The sequence below is a fragment of the Ammospiza nelsoni genome, chromosome 19 (genome assembly GCF_027579445.1).
Source record: "Ammospiza nelsoni isolate bAmmNel1 chromosome 19, bAmmNel1.pri, whole genome shotgun sequence".
In the NCBI taxonomy this organism is placed as follows: Eukaryota; Metazoa; Chordata; class Aves; order Passeriformes; family Passerellidae; genus Ammospiza; species Ammospiza nelsoni.
The window spans coordinates 3,950,449-3,972,776 of NC_080651.1; the positions used below are offsets into that span (position 1 = coordinate 3,950,449).

General features: G+C 39.4%; 1 protein-coding gene across 2 annotated transcripts in view; it reads left to right on the forward strand.

Annotated features, from left to right (window-relative positions):
* Positions 1-22,328, forward strand: part of CA10 (carbonic anhydrase 10) — a 155,239-nt gene that overhangs the window by 63,868 nt on the left and 69,043 nt on the right. For both annotated transcript variants that reach the window (XM_059485752.1, XM_059485751.1), the window contains one exon: positions 6,484-6,626. In XM_059485752.1, coding sequence (XP_059341735.1) covers positions 6,484-6,626 — 143 coding nt within the window. The remainder of the gene's footprint in view (positions 1-6,483; positions 6,627-22,328) is intronic.

The following is a 22,328-nucleotide window of genomic DNA, read 5'->3' on the forward strand; positions in this document are numbered from 1 at the left end:
TTACCTTGCAACTCAAAAGGTGCTCATGCACTGCTGCATTTCTCATATAAACAGTGTGCTGTGTACTGGCACTTTTCACAAGCTTAGGTAAGTCCTTACAAGCCACAGAAAGAAAATTTCACATGGTTATTGCTTTTCAAACTCAGCAGCACTGGTCAGATAAGCAGCATTTTTTGTGATGCCATGTGATTGACACTGAGCCATGCAGACACCCACCAGTTAGAGAAACAGTTGGATGAGGAGCGCTCTGAAAAGATCCCTGCTGTGCTAAACAGCTTTTCAGTCAGAGTTTGTGGAGTTGCTAGTTGAAAATAACAAAGGGTCCTGCTTGCAGTGCTGTTTGAGCTAACCTTGAGCACACCTGACTTTCACAGCTCAGTTACTCCTGTGTCACAGTGTTTTTGTGCACTGTGGGCAACAGAGCAGCACAGTCCCAAACTCTGTCTTACACCCAAGAGGTAGCATCCACTCCTTTCCCATTCCCTGCATCCATTCCCGCTGCTGCACTCAGAGCAGAGTTGATCTTGTCCCTGGGTTGCTGCTGTGAGTTGTGGTGTTCTGCCCTTTGGCTCACACCTCCTTGAGCTGTGTTCAAGGCATCCCCTGAGCAGCCTGTCCTGGGAGTCTGCTCTCTGCCTTGGAGCTCAGCCCTGCTTTAGGACACAGCCCCCACCATGGTCCAGCTCTGGCTCCTTGGTGTCACCCCTGGCCTGTTCTCTCCTGTCACAGACATCTTTTGTGAAAAATCCTTTCTTTAGGATTTTTCCCCCTTCTGAGAAGTTGTGGCCTCAGCAAAAAAATGTAAACAATGGTTATCTGCTGCAGCCGGTGGATCCGTGATTGGTCTCCTGTAGATGTTTGGATTTACTGACCGCTCACGGCAGAGCTGGGTCTCACTCTCTGCTGGGACACAGAACTTTGTTATTCATTCTTTTCTATTCTTAGCTTAGCTAGCCTGCTGAGAACTTTCTCTCTATTCTTTTTAGTATAGTCATGATGTAATATATATCATAAAATAATGAACCAAGCCTTCTGAACATGAAGTCAACATTCTCGTCTCTCTCTTCAGCCTGAAAGCCCTTGCAAGTCCTGTGACACTCCCCCATCCACCCTCTGAGCCATATCCAAGGAGACTGCAGACCCTGCACTCATGGGAAGCACAAAGCAGATCCTGCCCATTTCAGCGCCTCAGCACAACACACAAATCATTTAAGAGCACATGGTCTGCCCTCTCTTGGCTAATTTTTGGTGGAACAGTTAAGGCAATACCTTGGAATGGTTTAACTCAGCACTTGAACTGAGTTTTCCTAGATAAGGATTTCACTGTCTGCTGGGGCTGGGTGCCACATGCTGTGTGTACAATAGGTGGTCAGGGAAACAGGGACTAGATTCTGTCCCAAAAGAAATATCAGACTTTGAGAGTCTTCACCACAAAAAGGAAAATGGATCATTCAGTGAAGGATCAATCACTGCCCAGCAATTACCTGAATAATTTGATGTAGTCTCTGAGGGGAAGCCAAGGTTTCTTTCCATTCCAAAGTATTTTGTAGTTCTGACTCTGTTTAGAATTGTGGCTTGGCAGGACCAGGTCGGACTTCTAAGAGATCAGGATTGCCCAGACAACATTTTTTCCAGCCTGTGAGTAATTTTATCAAGTCAGCTCTGCTCACTTCTGGCCTTTCCAAGAATAATCAGAGTTACAGTGTTTTGTAATCTCACTGCAGAAGCAGCATTCCCAGGCAGAGCCAGAGCCCTATGGGATAGGGTCAGAGAAATCTGATTTCTCCAGAAAACAGCAGAGCAGGGAACATCACTGTTCCTGTCTTGAATAGTCATTACAGATACAAACTGCAGCACTCAGTGCTGAACTCTGTGCTGGCTCCCCACTTGTCTTTGCAAGTTAGCAGAGGCTGGACATTTCTGCCTCCCGGCTGTCACTAACTGCAGGAGCCTTGTGGGAAACCAAAATAGTGCAGAGCTACAAGTAATTCTTGAGGGGATGCTATTACACACAAAAATGCCTTTGAGAATGGGACTTGTTATCCTCTTCTGAGTGCTCCTTACACCTGCCTTCTCCAAACTGAATCCCCTAATGCCCTGCAGTTCCAGAGTGAGATGCTCAGTAAACCCATTCTAATAAAGGATGCACCAGCAGGCATGCACTGGATTTGGCAATAAATAGTTAAATTCCAACTTAATACCTGAAAGTTATGTTTATTTTAGTAACAGTATACTGTAAGGCATAGGGGTATGTAGAAAAAGCATTTTCGATAGAATAAATATGCTGTCTTTTGTTTTTTGTTTTTTTTTTGTTCCTACTTTAACTTATATTTTTCAGCAGAAGGATCGATAGTAACCCAAAGACATTAAAATAAAGCTGAATCTACAGAATAGATCTCAAGGTATTTGCTGGATAAGCAGTCTTTTCCCTTAAAACAATAAGTTTCGAATTACTTTTCTCTGAACAACTTTTTCTATTCAATTTCATCTATTTGAGGCTTTCTTCACCTTTCTTCTGGATCTTCTTTAAAGTCTTACATCTCACTCATCCTGTCTCAGAACAGTTACTCATTTTAACAGCACAGCCTTGGTCCCCAGTTCTACAGCATGAGCCACAAAAAAAACCAAAGATGAAGAACATGAAGAGAAAAGATTAGAGATCACAGGATAGCTCAAAATCTGGGTTTCCTGCATTTTAATGCAAAGTCCCATTTCAGGTCCAGAATGACCATGACAGCTTTTTTTTTACCTTTCAACTTTTTCCCTTTCAGTCTACGCTTCAACTCCAGGCTGAACTGCCCCTGTTTTCCACCCCCCAAATTACAATGAGTGCCAGGCAAATGCTCTCAGCTGTGTCTGTGCCTGGTTTGAGGGAAATCTGTTGAACCCTGTCAGTGATTGATGGCTGACCAGGCTTGGTTAGAAATGACCAGCTGAGTGGCAGTAATTCATGGCAGCTCACTGGGCATAGCCACAGCCTGGGCACTGGAAGTGGGCCCAATGTCCCACTCAAAGGCAGGCAGGGCACAGATCCAGCCCGTACGGACTGGGCATGGAAAAGAGGGAGAGGATGCTGCTGTCCTCCCCTTTCTCATTTTTACTTCATTTGCCAAGAAGGATTTCCCTTACCCAAGACTGACACTTTAATGAACAATCTGTGCCAGCTCCACTAAACATCCCAGTTGCTTTTTAATCTTTAAACCAAACTGTTCTTTAATCTGTTTTCATTTCCAATTATTTTTGCCGTAGTTGTGCTAAATCTTTCACCAACAGGACCTTCACTCATATTACATGGAAAAACCCATTTCCTCCAAAACTATAGTATCTTTATGACTAGAGTGAGAGAGAAACACGTTATCTTCTCAGAAATTTAGTGACCCTGACCCTAGAAGGGTTACCTGCTTAGTTTTGGACCTGAATATACCTCTCCCTCTAGGTGCTCCTTTCTACTTCTGCCACATGAATAATGAAAAGAGAAAAGTCAATATGAGAACCATCTGTAAATACCTCTACAAGCAGCTGACCTATATTTTTCAGAAGCATTAGTGTTTGATTGTATAGTTTTAGTATGTGTGAACTCACCAGAGGGTGGCAGAGAAAAATGTAATTACATACTGTTGTATACCTACTCTTTACCCCTAGCTGACATAATTTATAGAAGTGAATTAGTCTGGTTTAATCACTGTAGTGAAAGGAGTGGTGCTGTGTTCTACACTTTTAGCCTAAATTTGTAGATAAAAATAAGCAAAAGCTTTGCAGGGCCAGGGGTCACTAATTTTGATTGGTAAATACTTTTTCCCAGGTAATGTAACTCTTAATTTAAGAAAATGTTTAATCAGGCATAAATAAGCAGCTATAATTTAAAAGGTAAATTTGAGAGGGTATTGCATGATGTCTTTATTAAAGGCATAGCAGAAAATAGCCATTTTTTAAAAGACAATATCATGCCAGAATCTCAAAATCTCATTTTCCCCTTCCTGTTTTCTTTTATCTCTCATTTAACAAGTGCAGTGGTTGAACGTTTTGTGTCATTGAGAATCCCTCATACAGAGGGAAGATGACATTTGAATGGACCAGTTTGGAATTAGCAGTATAGAATATGATGCTGCTGGAGTTCTTTAAAATTTTAATTTTTTATATGTTTCAAGATTTATTGCCAAAATTTTTAAGTTTTTTTACTATCTCTTGAATAATGGTAATGCTGTCTTACTCTGGAGGATGTATTTCAGCTGTCAGCACTTTGCTGCTAAAAAGAAAACAGAACACTTTCAGTTCTCAAATTTGAAGCCATTGTGATAGTGTCTAATATTACTGCAGTGTGGAGATTTCTGTGACCAATTACTGAGATGAATGTCATTGTATACTCTGTCATTTCTTTGGTGTCCCTGATTTATCTCTCAAAACCTTTATGACTTTACCTTTGGCTTTTATGTAGAGGCAGAGCAGGTCATGTGGTTATCCAGAGGAATTGGTATGATAATTTTTTTCAAGCTTAGTAGGTGGAAATAATTAATGGACTGCTTTATTGATGTACACAGATTACTGATTTTCTCTGTGGTTCCAATTTCCAGCCTCAATAAAGTAGCTTGAGATTTTATCTGAGGTACCAGTAATTACACAGGGCAAGAATAGTCACTGCACAAATAGAATCTTTTATGGTGTTTTATGCCATTGCCGGGCCAGTGCTAAGGCTTAAAAATATAAACAAAGATGTGCTGATGGATAAGTTGACACTTTTCATTTAAATTCCTGAACTCTGGAGAAACTTAAATTCAGAGAATCTGTGCTCTTGGAAGTTGAGCAAACTTCAAAGAGAAATTTACAGGCTTGGTGCAGTAAAACAGAAATAACCTGACTGTCCTGCCTAGACTTCAGCTCGTGTCATTGACAGGGATCATAGCAGATACCTTGGTAAAAACATGCACCTATAAAAATAAACACCATAAAAATTGGATCACATTTGCCGCTTTTTGTCTCTCCAAGACTGGTGCAGATTTTAAGCAAGGATTTTGGCAGTTCACATCACTGTGGTATTCATCCTACAGTTCTGTCTGACCTGAATGAATTTGTTAATTTTATCTGTTTATACTAAAAGTCACTTTTCTGATGCTTGATTCTGAGACAGTTGCTCAGATTCATTCCTCATAAAAGAGCTCCCGTGTGGGAACATCCCTTGACACCATTTTGTGAGCAGTAAGGAAAAGAATTCATACAGTTTTACTGACACATAATGCTTCCTGTGCTGCTCTTACAACCTGATCACCAGCTGGTCCAACACACTCAGCCTGTGTCCTTGCTTCTCATACTCTTAAAAAAGTCATTAGTGGCTTTTAAGACCCTTGGAAATTGTTCTTTGATATCTTCTTCTGGCATGTCTTATTTTAGTTTCTTATTTAACTGGTCAGAGTTTATCACCTTTTCCTTTTTTCTTATTTGGACAGCATTTTTTGAAAATGCTCCCTTACTTCCAGCCACCCTATTTTATTTGAAATTTTCTGGCTTCTGTCCCCTGTTTAAACAAAGGCTCAAAACAACCCAGAACACCTTAATTCTGGTGGCAGTTTAAATAAGATTCTTCATTTCTATTTGGTTCTTCACTGGCTTACAGAAAAATCAGCTACACAAGGTTTTTCATTCCTAAAGAGATGTGAACTCATTGTAGTGGGATATCTGTTACACAGTCATCAAATCACTAAGGTTGGGAAAGACCTCTGAGATAATAGAACCCTTAACCCAACACCCCAGACCCACAACTAAACCATGACCAAACACCAAACCAAGCACCAAACCTACAAATTTTTTGGATGCTGAAAGTGTTGCTTCTATAGTTGCTGCTAAAGCAGAGTCCTCGCCTCTAGTCGTTTCTTACTGGATACTTGTCCACAGCCCTTCCAGGACCCAGATCTTTTGAGTCCAGCATGATTTTGCATGATTTTATTGCAGACAGGCAATTCAGATGTCATAAACAGTACACACCTTTCCCAGTTCCTATCCTGGGAAAACTGTTGGCTGCTCTCAGCACAAATGCAGACTGTTCCATGCAGGCTGTACCATTCTGCCTATCTGCCAGCTTGCTGTCCCTGTGGAAGGACATCCTTCTGGGACACCTTTCTCTCACTGCTTTCCTCTAGAGAGGGGAGGCTCATGTCTATTTCAGCAAATCCTTGGTACTCATCACCAGAATAGCTCTCAATTCTTCCATTATTTTTCTAGCTGCTTTCTAGCTGTTTTGCATGGGATTATATCAAAGAGGAAAAGAACTAATCCACCTTCTTTCCTGATACAAAATTATGTGAAATCATATGTTTTGGTCTTGTTGTATGAAGTTTTACATTTCAGATGCAAGATGAATTTGCCTGTTTTCAGTTTCAAAGTGTGTGTACAGACAATCGGACAAGATTAATTTCCTGGCCATCTGCCTGGCGTGCACTGCCACAATCTTTCCAGACTTCCATTAAACTTACACTTTCTTATATTTTGCAGTACCCTCCTTTTGGGGTTTGGTGAACTCAGCTTGGAATCTTTGCTCTGTTGGGAAAAGACAGTCACCTGTCAATATTGAAACCAGCCATATGATTTTTGATCCCTTCTTAACTCCTCTTCGCCTAAACACAGGGGGAAGAAAGGTAGGTGGTCTCTGTTCTGGTCTATAAAATAAATGGAGTTAGTAGATTTAAAAAAACCAAATTGCTACATTTTTATTTTCTAAAGCATTTACTTTTATCTGTCAGCTCTGAGGCAGAATAACAATGTAGCATGTTTTAAAGATTGTCCTCAAATCACTGAACTAATCAATTCTGTTTATCCAGCTGAATGATTGATATTTGAATTCTGAAATTATTTTATACATAAAACATCTTGAACCTTTTAGCAGTCTTGGCAATACTCATTAGTTTATAATGGTTTTGTGTTGCTTTTCTTATGTTGGGGTGCCTAAAAGGGTATTTTAAAGTATTTATTGCTTGTTCCATGCAGGCAGTTGTCTCTTACCCAACCTGTGTGTTATAAATGATCAAATCATTTATCTGGATGGTCAAAAGACATAGTTTGGATCTTACAACATTTTATACATTAATAGCATGAATTATCTCTACCATATACTACATGTGTTACAGACCAGTGTAACACAGGTTGGGTAAGACCATGCAGGTGAAAAGGCACTGTGAATTACAGTATTGGAGCAAGTGGAGACTCCAACAAAAGGTTTTTGAAAATTATTTATCTTCTGTTGTTGTCATGACAAATGAGATATGAGATGTCCACTGGAAACAGTGTGACATTCTAGGAATTGCTCTGTACTTCCCATGGAAGTCCTGGTGGCACATGTGCAAATACATCAGAATTTATCTGGGCTTTATCACAGAAATGCTGAAATGGTGATGTTGTTACTACTGGAAGACAGTAATGCTTCCAACTGTGGCTCAAATTTCAGGATAATATCTACATTTTGCCTTTTAAATGGAAATGTGTAGAGGTTTTTTGTTTTGATTTAAAAAAATCCCAAAAACTAAAAAACCAAAACTTAGAGTTTTGATGACTCTGCTATGTACACAAAGGCTTACACATTTCATATAATTTATAAATTACAGAATGACAAAACATGAAATTCAAGGACATGGAAGCTGTCAGTGACTCAAATGCAGGAGGTTCAGAATATTCAATGCCTTCTGCAGTTCTAAGAAGTCAGCTGGGTTTTCGTACCAGCTCACAGTGAAGCAAATGTCTGATTATTGATAAAACTTGGAGGCACTGAGAGAGTGGGAGATGCTGTATCAGTGATGAGGTTTTTACTGATAGAAACGAGAGCAGGCTCCTGGTACTGAAGTGATTTCATCATTTATTACAATAAAAAGAAAGGCCCACAGCAAGGGGGCCCAGGTCAAGCAGGAGCGTTCCCGTCGAGGATGCTGCAGCGCCGGCGCTGGGGCTGCTCAGCAGCGATGGCCCCGATGTCCCAGATGGAGTGGCAAGGATTCAGTGGGTCAGAAGCCCCTTTTTATCCTGTTTTTTGTCCCTTTGGATTGGTTTCTTTTTGGATCTTTCATTTGCATGAAGGTTTAAGGTGCTTGATTGGCCCATTACAGTTCTGTCCAGGCTGGCTCGTTTCGCTGTGGGGTGATGCACTTTGCTAAGGTGTGTTATGGTAAGTTGAGTACCATATTTCCTATAACTATCCTTTTAACCCCTTTACAATATAATAACTGAACTAACAGTACATGCTTAATGATCTATCAACTATTTTACAACAATTTCTAACCTATTTTTAACACCTACCTTGCTCACAAATACTGCCGCCGGTGACCTTTTATCATGCTACAAGAACAGGATTTGTTCTTGTTGTGATTTGTCTTGAGAGACTTCCAAAATGGTTAAAGCAAAATTCTCCTCTGAGAAAAAAGATTGCAATTTTGATACCTTATGAAAAATTCTTTGTTCATTCTTTGCTTCACAGAGGATTTGATTTGGCAGGTAGTGTATTTGTGTTCACTTCCTCAGTAATGTTTTTTGTATGTTAAAAATAGAGGTGTGTTTCATATGGGCTGACACACTTCAGCTCTCAGCACTCAGAACCAGTTGCTGTGGCAGCCAGGGAATTTCTTGGAGAAGATTTGACTGTGATTATGCTGTATATGAAAGGGTTTTATGGAACTGATCCTAAGAAAAATAATGAATAAATAAAAAAGGGATTTGATGTGGTTTCAAATCAAAGTTATAATAAGCTAGCTTACATGCACAGTGAACAAGAAAGACAGCTACTTGCACATAGTCACAATAATAAACCTCTTTTGGAGAAGGGGCTGGGAGGAGACTCAAGCTGTAAGAGAGAGCAAGATGGAAGGAAATACTCAGTTCAGTTGTTCTTGGAACAGTAATTTCAAATTCCTAACAATTTCTTTTTGCTATTAATTTAGAAGTTCAGTTTTATCAGGTTTAAAAAATATTTATTTAATTTTGAACGCAACATATCTACTTCGTGTGCTTCACTTTGGAAATTAGCTTCATCCACAGGAACAGAATCCAAGACCAATATATAATCACTGACTTAATATCTCCTCTTACTCCTTTCACACCTTGCCACTGCTTTCCCCACGGCTTTATTTTTAGTGGGGAGCATTGGTTAATTTCTGTAAACCAGTTACCTGTTTAGTTCTCCCTTCTCACCTTGGCAGACCAAAAGTGTTCTATTCCACTACAGAATTTGTGTCTAAAATTTCCATTTAATCACATCCCTTTCTAGTTCCTTTAAATTATTTTATTTCAGTGTTTGTAGTGAAAGCCTTCTAGTAAACCAGATTGAGGCTTTCCTACTATTTTTTGGACTGCTTGGAAATAAAGGAATATTTTTCTTTCTCCTTAAGAGAAGAAATTATCTGATAGGAAGGGTATAAAGGACATCATCACTGTTTTCCTACAAGGGGAGAAAAGCCCAATCTGTGTGGCCATCACACAGCAGGCAACTTAATAGTTATTTCTTGTCTGAGGCTAAGAAAATTCTTCCCATTCCATTCAGGAGCGTTATGAATGATCAGTCAAAAAGCCAAATTATAAAAAATGCGAAAAGTTTTTATTTATCATTTTCCGCGTCCAAAATACGGTCCTCAGAACCACCACAGCCAAAGCGACAGCGTCGAGCCCGGGATCGGCGCCGGGTGAACCTGGGTCTGACCTCCATCGCATGGCATCCCCCTCTGTTCACAAATGCTGTTTCCAGCTTTTATACAGTTTTTTATGCCTGAGGCCGAGGTGCCCGGCTTTCCTTTGTAACCCCGCATTTTCATGAGAATTTCTTTCACTGTGCTGGGCAGGACAGTTGCTGTTTCCTGAGTAGTGGCAGGCGCTGTTCATGTCAGGCGAAGTGGTGTGTTCAGATATATCTTTCTGGCAACTTCTGTTATTTCAGTGGTGTCACAGGCATCTTTTGTGGAAAATCCTTTCTTTAGGATTTTTACCTCTTCTAAGAAACTGAAGCCCCAGAGAAAGAATGTAAACAGTGGTTATCTGCTGCTGTGGAATGCAACAGGTGCACCTGTGATTAGCCCATGTTGCATGTTTACACTTAAGGGCAATCAAAGACCAAGCTCTCTCTGAGACAGAATCAGAGAGAGCTCTGTTGTTAATTCATTCCTGTTCTATTCTCAGCTTAGCAGCTTCTGAATCTCTCTCTCTATTCCTTTTAGTATGGTCTTAATGTAATATATATCATAAAATTATAAATCCAGCCTTCTGATCATAGAATCAAGATTCTCGTCTCTCTCTTCACCCCTGAAAAACCCTTGCAAGCCCTGTAACACAGTGGTATCAGTCGAGGGGTGATGATTACTCCTGATTACCCCGGAGGAAAACGGTCATCATCGCCCTGGGCACGTCTATTCATAGGCAAACGGGGTATTGTTCTCTTGCTGCCTTCAGGAATTTCAACATTCCAAAGTAGACATCTGTCTATGGGCTGCTCGTGGTCAGAGACTTGTTTGGATTTCACAATCGTTATAAAATACATTCTTTTATAGCATGAATTATTTCTAACATACATCACAGGAGTAAAAGGGATGACAGGGCTATTTGCCAAATATTTATACCTCTTTGATCCACTTTTTTGTAATAAGGTTGCAGTGACCCGTGATGTATTACTTTTTGTGCTGTCCAATGATTTTAGGGCAGTATCAGGTCACACATTTACAATTCAAGCACCATCAGATGTTATTCTGAGTTGTGCTCCTATTCTGTATGTGTGATTCTCCATTTCCTGAGAAAGTGGCTTAGCAGGTCCTGAAGCCTTGAGTGTCATTGACACAGATAATTGGATTTCAAGATCCAGAACCTCAGCACAAGATATTTAGTGAGTTTACATGCAGAAGAAGAAATGCTGCTTTTGAGGAAACTCCCCAGGTTCCAGTTCTCTCTCAGACCCAGCTTTGTCTCTTAGTTATCCATTTTAATGAATTTACCAAGCAGTCAATTTCAGATAAACAGCCCTTTCTGATAAACAATGCCAATCCTTATTAATTTGCAAATCACACTCCTCCATGTCACAAAGAATGGCATCCTTTTACTTTCTCTGCTCTTTTTGCCTTGTATTCACTTGAGCACCAAAGCAATCAGCACAGCAGAATATCTTATATTCAGGCAGGAAGCACCTTGGGTTTCAATCTCCAAAGCAGGGATTTCCAGCCTGTCATGGGTGATTGTGGTGGATGAAAAAACCACTCCACTTCCCACTGACCTGGTCCTTTGCTGGGCCTCCTTCCTCAGTTTGCCTCTGCAGCAAGAGCTCTGCCTTTGGTCCCCCAATTTCTGTCCCTTGCCTTCCTGTAGCCCATCTGACTTTGGTCTCCTGGTTCTCTGTGGACCTGATTTCAAAAGCCCCATTTCTAGAATTCTTTAAGACTCAGTACAGTTCTTGGCCATACATTTTTTTTTATTTTTTCTCGTAAAAACATGTTGAGCAGCAGCATTTGCTTTAGACAGCGAGTGCATCCCTGCCAAGTAATTAAACCTTGCCACATCAGTGCCCTTATGTCTTATGAGTCATTTTAGGTCACACTCAAGGACTGAAATTGTTGCCTAAAGCAGGTAAAGTTCTGTTTAAAACCACTTTATTTTTAAGGCAAGCCAGGACATTATACCTGATGTTGATCCCTGGGGAAATAAAAGGAATTGATGTCTGCTGGCCAAGGACTGTTATTCTGTAGCTCAGTGTGCATAAATGAAAGTTAATCAGCAAGATCCACACATCTGCCTGCTCATATGGGGCATTAATGAATATAATCATGTATTTAAATTAATATTCATATAAATAATTGGTTCATTCTATACATTACAAGATAATGGCTACATTCAGCAGCTTCTAAACTAAAACAGGGTAGGAGAAAAGAGATTTATGGATTGAAATCAGTTAAATGGTTTCTCTGCCAGTTAGTTCTGATTCCATGCTGTTCAATCAATTCAGAGTATTACTAGCATTTTTCTCAAGAGTGCAATATATGACAACTGCCAAGGTTTGCTTTGGTGATTACTAAAAGGACAGATACTGGTATGAACCATATTTCAGCACTGCAGGAATATAAAAAATTAAATGTTATAAATGGTCCAGGAGGAATGGATAGCAATAAGACATCAATGTCATCTGTAAACTGACTTGTGATATACTTTTAGAGGTCTTAGTAATCATTTTTGATGTAGAGTAGCTTTGGGAAGTCAAAAGTCTGAGGCAAACATAAAAAACTTTAAAAACTTTAATGAATAAAAAAACAAAGCATAGTATTGCTGCTTAAAGAGTTGTTTACCATTTCTAATTCTTCTACAGTTCTGCATGCTCTGCGTGTTAGTGAGTGAACTTGCAGTGGAACCAGCAGGTTAAAGTAACTTGTTTTTTCACCCTCAATATGGAATTTAAAACAGGAAAAAAATACTGGGTTTTTTCAGATGTAGACTGCAGACGTTGATGTTAGTAGATCATGCACAGGGGAAAACAAGTTCAGGATCTGCACCTTACTTTATATCAGGACCTTTCTTTCCTTACTGCTTCAGTGTCCATGAGATTGCATCAGTTTGGGATATGTGAAGTCTCAGATGGGCATCTGTGTGTGTTCTCAGTTTCTGGTTGTCTCTGACACAGATCACCCACGGAATGAGTCCTGGACAGGCACAAGAATGTACTTCTGCAGCTTCTTCATTGATCTGCTTGACATTTAATCTTGTCTGGTGCCATAAAACAAGCTCACTTACCTGCCATGGGAAGTTTCCTGGGAGATCTCAGACCTGGAGAACGATTCACTCCATGAACAGCGTTGTGCTCTGATGTTGGGATTTGATCTCAGTTTGGCAGGAGGACATTTCAGATCATGTTACTGTCTCTCAGGTGTAGTTATGCAGCGATTCAAAGCAGACCATGGTGTCCTTGCAAAGGTGTACCCTTTTTTATTTGGAAATGCACTCTCTGGATGTCATCAGAAACATCAACAGGATCTGCTTTTCTGGACATTGGGCAGCAGATCCATTAGAAGGTTAAAGATGTTATTGAAGCTGGGCTAACAGATCCCAACCAAAGGCCTTGCCCATCCTTTCTCCTTCCTTATGTTTATTTAAATAAGTTGCTTTCCAGTTTTCAGTTCCTAATGATGAGACTTAGAAAAAAAAAAGACTGGAGCAGCAGCTGGCCCACAGCTACAGTTTGATATATTCAAAAGAATTTTCAAATTTGCCCACTTTGTTCTTAATGCCCCTTTCCTATTTTCTAGTAGACCCTATGGGCTGCATTGATAGTATCTTATTTGGATTTATTTCATCCTGCACTTAGGTCTATTTATAAACCTAGATATTTATTTCAAACCTTGCAGAAGTGGAGTAACATATATCTTGTCTGTGTACATGATTCTCTACTTGGGGTTATAGTCATTGGTATGAAAAAGGCTGAAGATTTTTTTCTCTCACACTGATCCTGCTGTAATACTAAAAGTGTGCAGGTCTCCTCACACCATATGCTTTAAATGAAATATAATTTTGTATTTTAGCACTGTTAAATCACATTTCCTAGACTCAAAAATTATGATTCTTTGCTTTTTTTTCTTGTTACAAACATTAATAAATGTATGATGTATTGAAATGCAATAATAGATATATATATATGTGTATATATATATATATATATATATATGTTATTTAAAGTGTGTATTTTTGACACAACTTCAGTGAAATATTGTTAACTGAGAGCCCACTCTAATGGATGGGGATGTTCAATGTCATTTTGTACAGAGAATTTGAATCATATTACCAAGGTCAGGATATCTGGAAAAGGCGCAGGCATATTCAAGGTTCAGTTGCCACCAGTTCATGAGGCAAAAGCCTTGCCATGCTAAATAGAATTAATAAGAATCCACATCACTCTCCTCCTGGAAAATCCTGACCTCAACATTTACAAGTCTATGTTTGCAGTTTAATGGCAAACTGCATTTTCTGCAATTTCTGTATATCAAAGATTACTTTTTCTTCTCAGAAAGCAAATGTTAGTTACCTGTTATGGTCAGTCCATCCTTTAGGATGGTGATGTTCAACATTTAAGCAGCTCTGTTGCTACGGTGGCTACTAGTGGCTGCCATCCCCTGTGGCTGAAATGGCTCTGGAATTCTGAAAGTGTGAATTAGGGTGTGAGTGGGAACTTGGTAATGTGTGTAAGGTGCCTGCTGCCCCTCTGGGAAGGTGCCACGCTTTGGCTGAGGGTGTTTGTGGCAGCAAGGTGCTGATCTGGCTTTCCAAAGAGCTCTGCTGGTGCCAGCTGTGAAGTGGGAGCTGTCAAGGCCTCACAAATTGAACCTACCCATTGAGGAAGTGAGGGGAAAGGTTAATTTTTTTTTTTTTTTTTTTTTTTTTTTAATTTTTTCCTCACTTTCATCCAAAATGGTTAAATCAAGAAATCACCAGATATTCAGCAGATATTTCTGCCTTGCAGCTGGAGTGGGTACTGTGTTAAAGACATGCATCAGTTGTGCTGTGAGATAAATGACACTGGTGCCATTCCCAGTTCTGAGTAGCATTTGATGCTGGAGAGAAGTGCAAGTTCAGTGTTTCTCATCCCAGAAGTGTTAATCTGTGATGGCTGAAAACTGAAGCAGGCATAGTTTGCTTATAGATGGAAGAATGAAACAACGTATTTTAGGATTAGAGGCTAGAAAGGAGCTTAAGGGGAAAAACTGAAAAATTGTCATCAATGAACTCTGTGTAATAATCAAAAAGAAATCTGTGGATCGGCATGGGATCTAGAGGGGAAGGAGTGGGAGCATTTAAGCTGTGTGTCATCCAGCAGGCTGAGGGAAAGCATCAGTAGATGGTTCTGCAGTAGAGGAGAAAAATGTACATAAATTTGGGGTATAAAACTGCTCTTACTATAAAGGACAGTGGGCTTATAGGAGTTTATAGGCCTTATAAGAAAACTGGAAAGATTAAATAATCCTTTTGCATGTACCCTTTTTTATTTGGTAAGTGTTGTTCCTGTACAGAAAGTGACAGAGTGTGGTAGCCGTGTCACTTAGTAAGTGTTTGAATCAGTAATTCTTTGTCTGTGTTATGTAATTTCCAACAGAATCAATTAGAACTGAGCACTTCTACCTCCAGCAAGGTATTTTTTATCAAGTCCTTGCTTGTATCCTGAACAACAACCAGACCCAAACTACCAGGGTAGGTCTGACAATGGACATTTTAGCTTTTAAGCTGGGAAAATAAGAAAATAAAGTTTAACTTGACTGCCAAAAATCATTGAGCAGTTTGGACTGGAGAATGTGAAGAAGATGATGAAAATAAGCATTTTCTAGAAGAAGAGAGTGTGCTGCATTCTTATTCATTGTAAGAACTCAGTGCCACCTGTGTCAGGCAGGCTGTTCAGCAGGAGAGGATGTTTCACAGAGCACAGTAATATGTCATGCTGACACAGAGATGCATGTGGGATATACCCTGGGATGAGGAGGAAGGGGAAGGAAAAGAGTGGGCAAGGGCTAATAGGAACTAATTGTGTCTCTTTTCTGCCTGAAGATGTATAAAAAGAAATTATTAAAAAGAAAAAAGGAACAGCTTTAGCCTTTACTCCTTTATCCTTTCTTCTGTGTCCCAGCCAGCAGCTGGAGGCAACATACCAACACAGTAATTGGCTACTGATGATATTAAACCTGTGCACTCACATTTCTGTAGTCCCCCTTTTCCTGCCACTCTGCGAAGAGTACGGAGAAACCCATCACATATATGACTTTAAATCACAGTGTCTTCAGGGCTATGCCAATGGCAGCACAGCTGTGCTGAGGTGGCACTTAGAAGGTCCTTTGAAGTTCCTTTGCCTTCACTAAATGTTTAGCTTTATCTGTGTATTTCCTCTAGTCCTGTATCACATAGGACTAATTAAGACCTCTATAAAAAACAGTGTTCAAACGTGCTGAGCAAAGAAACCTTTGAAGGGAAAAAAAAAAAGATTAAAATGTGAATTATTTTAAATCATACAAATGTACTTAAAATATTGTCACGGCCCTTCCAAATAACTCTATTTGTGTGTTTACTTTGGTTAAGCATATTATTTATGTGATGGACATTAATAGCTACTTTTGAGTGACTGAAATGATGCAGATATACATTTGTGATCTCTTCCTTCAGTATGGTACTAAAAAACCACAGAGCTGCTGTGGTTTTTGTAGCACGAAGATGGATTGGAATGTAAATCACTATTGGACAGATATGGGGCTATTTACTCAGTATTGCTCAATTAGAAGCACAGAAACACTGTTAAAGAGCCCTCCTGGTTTGATGTTGCCCAGTGACGTGTTGAATGCTGGAGACAGAAATTCTGCCCTCAGAACCTCCCTGCCGAGATAGATTTGGCATGGACAGAAGGCAGTGATATCGGAGATCCTTGGATTCATCAGCCACAACAGGAAATCCATGCCCCTAAATCTCAGCTCCAGGCTTAAAAACTTTGTCTTGTCTTATTAGAAACCTTCTCACTAAAAGCAAACCACAGGCTACCCACGACCAGATGGATGTTTCATCCTGATTTTTCACAGCTTACACCACATTTCCTTTATAGATACATATTTACAGAAGAATATTGTTTGGAAGCACAGGGATGCATGCCAGTTTTTGACAGAATATTCCTCTTATCATGCAAAGTTTTGTGCCATCTACTTACCCATTTGTCTCAACCTAATCTCCCAAGCCTTTGAACTAGCATCATGTGATTCATGTGATTTTTTTTTTATCTTGTTTGATTTTTTGAGAGGCCTTTTTGTGACGAGTCGTCTGTTAACACAAAGTGTTCCATAAGCAGAAGAAATAATGTAGCATGGTGTTCTACAGAATCTCACTTTAGCTTCTTTCATTTTAGTCTCTGTCTCTCATTATCACTTCTCCACTACTCCACAGATCCCTTCATTAAAAGACAAAGGCAGAAGATGCTGTGGCTATTTCCAAGTGCTTTGTGCCAGTGGATGCTCCTGCTGACTGCCCAGTTGACTGCTGCTGACAGGAGCTCTATACTAATCTGTATTATGGAGTTTTACCTGCCTGGTCCTCAGCACAAAGTTGGTTTGCTCTTTTCTTCCAGCCAATTTTCACAAAATACTGAGATTTTTTCTTTGTCAAAGCTGGATAAAACTGGCCAGGAGATAAAGGAGTTAGTGTGGGGAAAATAGGAAACTTCTCAAAACAGTTGCTATTATAGTGAATTTGCTTTTATAGTGAATTATTTGCAGTATATTTAATCAGAGGCACTTACTAAAAGCAGTGTCTGTGAAGACAGGAGCTAAGGAGCTAAATGATAAACAGGGAATTTCACAGGTAGATGTATATTAAAGGAAGAAATTGCATATGCTGCAGATTGCCACCTATCACATCACCACAACAGTGTTTGGCTGCTGTTTTCTCAAGCAGAAATGCAAAATTTTCAATACCTTTCAGGGAGCACTGAGGACTCATCCTCATAAGCAAAATTAAGTTATTAAATTAGTAAAAATGTGACATTGCTTGGATAGAAATCTCTCAGAGTCTCTCACCCTAAGGAGTTTTCCTTCTTGCTTTAGAAGATCCTGCAATATTTGCTTGTTGGTCTGTGGCCATCTCTGCACTGGTGCCCATGGCTTGGGGCAAACCTCTGCCCAAACAGTAGGATATTTGTATGGACTGGTATTTTTCCAATGCCATGTTCTTTAAGTGCTGTGTGAAGTTGAAGGTTTGCTCAGTTCCCCTTAGAATATCACTGCAAATATTGCCAAGATGTTTATATGTGTCCAGCTGCTTCATCTCCTCCTTTTCCTGCAGTCCCAAAACAGTGCAAGGAAAGAGGAGAGATTATTTAGTAGGGAGAAGTCTGAAACCATTTTCATGATGAATGCTCACCTCTGCAAGTGAAGGGATAATATCATCATGAAAGGACCAATCCCTCATTCTCAATGACTGTCATGGTGTGTGTATGGCTGCCTGGACTGCAGATGGTTACCCTGCATACCCTACAAAACAAGCCAAAAATATAATATCAGAAACACATTTAGGAATATCTTCACAAACTCCAAAATATGATTGCTTATTGAAGGCTGTGCTAATGAAAAACCTCTACAAGGTTGTCTTGGTTTGAAAGATAGGTGTCTGCTAAGGAAGGCAGAAACCTCTCTTGGAATGAAAAATGTGACCCTCTTCCCTCTAAATTGTTATAACTCCAAAATTATGGTGCTTTCAGGCGAAGATATGGGAAAAGAAGTAAAAATTCTATGTATATGTATATGTATATGTATATGTATATGTATATGTATATGTATAACAAGGCAAACAAACAACAGCAACAGCAGCAACACCCAAGAGAACCATGTATAAAAAAAGAGCATAATGTAATGAAGCTGTAATTATTTTAATATAATTTTAATTGTGATGTCTATGTTTCTGCAGTAGAACATGGTGAGTTTTGTCTTGAGAAATCACTGGAAGTTAAAGAACGATTACTGAATTAAATACCACGATTTAATGAATTAGCCCGATGGAAAAGTAAAATAGTCACTAGAATCTCCTAGGAATGGAAAAGCCACTTAACAGACAAAGTTCTAAATAAAAGGAAGATATTAAAAAAAAAGAAAACAAACCCCACAGAGGAGTAGTAAATTCATAATTTCTTCTGAATGAGAATTGTCAAACTTCATGTTAATAGCTGTAAAACGCCTTATATGCAGAAATATTTTGGGACGTTAAAGACCAAGCAGGGTATTTGGACCTATGCCTTTGCATTTAAGACATTATTTATGTCAGCTTTATTTTTCTATTTTCCAGTAAGCCTTTCTTCTCTTTCTTCTCTGGGCTACAGGGTTACACATAAGTCAGGAATTCTAGTGAGACTGGAGTTTTTGTGCAGTAGTGAGATGTGTCTGTCCCTGCTTTATTTGATGTTATGCTGGACTCCACTTTGAGTCTTTGTTCTTGAACCCAGTTCCTGCATACCTTGATACAGTCATGTATTGACCAAAGTAAAAATACTTGCAAAATAACTTTAAAGATTTGCATTGAATGCACCATCTTTCTATCTCTGCCTGTTGCAGGAAGTAAAACTTCTCTTTTATCCTATAAAGCCTTGATTATCTTCTCCAGGTCTTGGTATCTGTTTAGAAAAGGTTCCTTGCAAGTGCAGGTAGTGCTTCTCTGTTGCCAAAGAAAGAGCTCTCTGTAATATCACATTTTCTCATTTAAATACTTTCTCAGTGTTCCTCTCTTTTATGTTTGCAGCTGTTTTAAAGCACCTTAGCTAAAGCCTTTTGAAGTAAAATACACACAATGCCCTTTATGAGCCTTTCTGGCTTTGTCTCTCATGATCCCTAATAATTTTCTTGGAATGCATATATCTTTCTTTGGCAGTTGCAGATGGGGTTGTAGAGTGGCTTTCAGTTAACAAGGATACATTTTACACAATCAGCAGAGTGCCTGTGAAATCACTGAAATGCACTGCCTTATTATGGCTTATCTTTCTACTTCCATGGTCTGTGGTCCTCACATGGATTTATTTCATCTGTGCTTGCACACAGCGTCGATGGTGCCTTGTACCCTGCCCTGCTTAGGCACACCATAAAGCCTCATACTTAAAGGATAGTGGTCATGATGAGGGAAGTATACAAGGCAATAAACAGCTTTTGCAGGTGTTAAACACACTGAAGCAAAGCTGAGGCATTGGAAAACCCCAAAAGCTGTTTATTGTAAGCACAGCAACACGTCAGCTGTGTTCCAACAAGCCTCAACGTTAAATAAAAGCTTCTGCTTGTCTTGCAAGCGCTGAGAGGTTTTGTCCACCAAATAGATCTTTGCTTCTCATTTTCAATGCTTTAGGTGGCTTACTTTGTCTCATATATGGTTTAACAGGAGATGGGTCCTGAGTAATTGCTTGGGATAAAAGCAGCAAAATGTCTTTTTTGAAATCACTTTGGAGGTTCTTGATTACAGTCCTTTTTTCCTCTCCAACCCCACAAGAATCCCCCTTCATTCCCAGCTTATTTTTCCCCTCTTGCTACTACTTACATTGTCTGTTTCATCATTTAATTTACTCATTTGGTTTTTATTTTGTTTTGGTTAGGTTTTTTTCTTTTCAATGGTGTCATCACCTCCACTTTCCCCAGCACTTGGCGGAGTTTTCCTAACACAAATGCCTGAGGCTGGAGCATTCAGCCACTTCAAGGAAAAGGTTGGAGGACAAGTATTATAAGTCACAAAATTTGTAGCGCCAGGGAATCTCTGTTCCACAAATAGCACTGCTTGGGTAATGATGAGCTATCTAAAACCAAACAGCCTTTTTTAGCAATTATAATTTACTAAACTTTGTGATCTTCAAGAGTATTTTCTTTAAAACACACTTTTTATTCCAATGGAGCGACGTTTGATAAATTTGTGCAGATTCTTGTGGGTCTTCCTATCAAATGCAGTGAATACAGCTGCATTTATTATTTTCCAGCCCCAATTTACTGGCAGTTATAATAGTAGATCCTATCATGGCTATTTGTGTCAGTCAGACTTCAGTTACCTGCTGACACAAACTGCACGGCAGATAAATATGTCGTGGGCCAATAACCCTCACAAAAGACTAATTTTCTATTAATGTCTGACAGTGATTGATAGAGACGAGGACTCCTTGGTTTGCATGCATGAAGCCAATTTATTGATTACAAAGCTCAGTATATATACCTTTTCAGCTGTAACTAAAAATAGCACTAACCACAACATTTATGTCTACTAGTAACATTGCTTTAATCATAGCTTTGCACAGACTTGCACAGGCGCTTACGGTCCTGCACGATTTCTCAAAAATAAAACATAACAAGAGATAACACTGTTATAATACTGTTATCTCTTGTTTCCTCCTTCAGGGTTCTGCCTTGACTTGCAAGGGCCTGCAGCCTACAGGGCTTAGCACATCTGCTTCAGTCACAAGCAGTGCACTCAGTCTTGCTCTCCAGCTGTATTTCGATAGATGTCAATGGAAGGAAACTTACTGTCTAATGAAAGAATGTTTAATATTTTGCAATTCACATAGACAACATTTTTGCTGTTTATTGCTGAGAATTGTAGTACAGTCTTTCTCATTTATAAATGAGACCTTGAGGCAGTGTCTTCTATGAAAGCAAAATATAAAAGGAATAATCTAAGTTTGGTAACCAGCTGAGACTGAAGCTGTATGCTGTGAAACAGAATTAATAGATAAAGTGATCAGAAAAAATTCTGGTTGGTAATTCCAGTTGGGAATTGGCTGAGGTGTTTCTTTTCTTTCATCTTGTCCTTAAATAATTTCTACAAGAGCAATGTTTTCAGGAAACTGGTATTTACTCATTTATACATGGAAGAGCATCACCTCAGCCTTATAAAAACCCTGTGTACATTACATTCTTGTCGCAGATAAACACAAATCCAGCATAATTCTGGATTTGCACTAGTATTACTGAAATGCAAATGTGCACTCCTAAGGTTATCTAGGGCAAATCCTGAACCACTAAAATCATGGCTCAGCGGGGAGTGGGGGATTCCTGACCCTCATGGAGAAGCAACCAGGGCATTCCTGGCACAGCAGCGCCGTGGGAAAATGCAAGAACTGCCTGTAGATATGGGCAGGGCTTGTGCTGAGTCCTTGGGAAGGCAAACCAGAGCAGGCAGGGGTGTGATAAGGAAAAACACACCCAGGACAAATATGGAAAAACACACCCAGGACAAATGTGCTGCATCTGCAGTTGCTGGGATACATCCAGGGTAACTGCTCTGCTCATGGTGGATTGTGCTGTGCCTTCCCAGGGGAGATGTCACGTCCTGAAAGAGGAAGAGTACGACTGACTGCTTCCTGGGGAGGCTGAAAATCCTCAGGTATCGCTTGAAAACATGCCAAGGATTTCAGGTGTCACATTCAGAATGGGAGTTAAAGCTAATGATAGAAAACATATTTTGGGAACCTCATTTTTCTCTAAAAGGGATATAAGCTGTTCCCATTTCAGGTTGGGAAAGAAGCTCTCAGAAAGTGATTTGGATTGTTTCTCACAAAGGTTAATCGTCAAACTTTTCTCTCCATTTACCCTTCTCTTTTTTGAATCTGCAATGAATACGAAGTAAACATCATTAGGTAGCTTTTGATATTTATTTGTACCTTCACATATAGTCAGAATAATACAGAGAACAGATTTGTAGAAATAAGATAAGATGCTTATTCTTCTAAGTTTTCAATAATTTTGAGTTAAGCAAGACTGATTTTTTAAATAGATTTTTTTTGTCAGATATGTTTCATTTTTCATTCATGAATTTCACCTGTAGATTATATATAACTAAAAGAATGTTTTCCTGATGAGCATTCA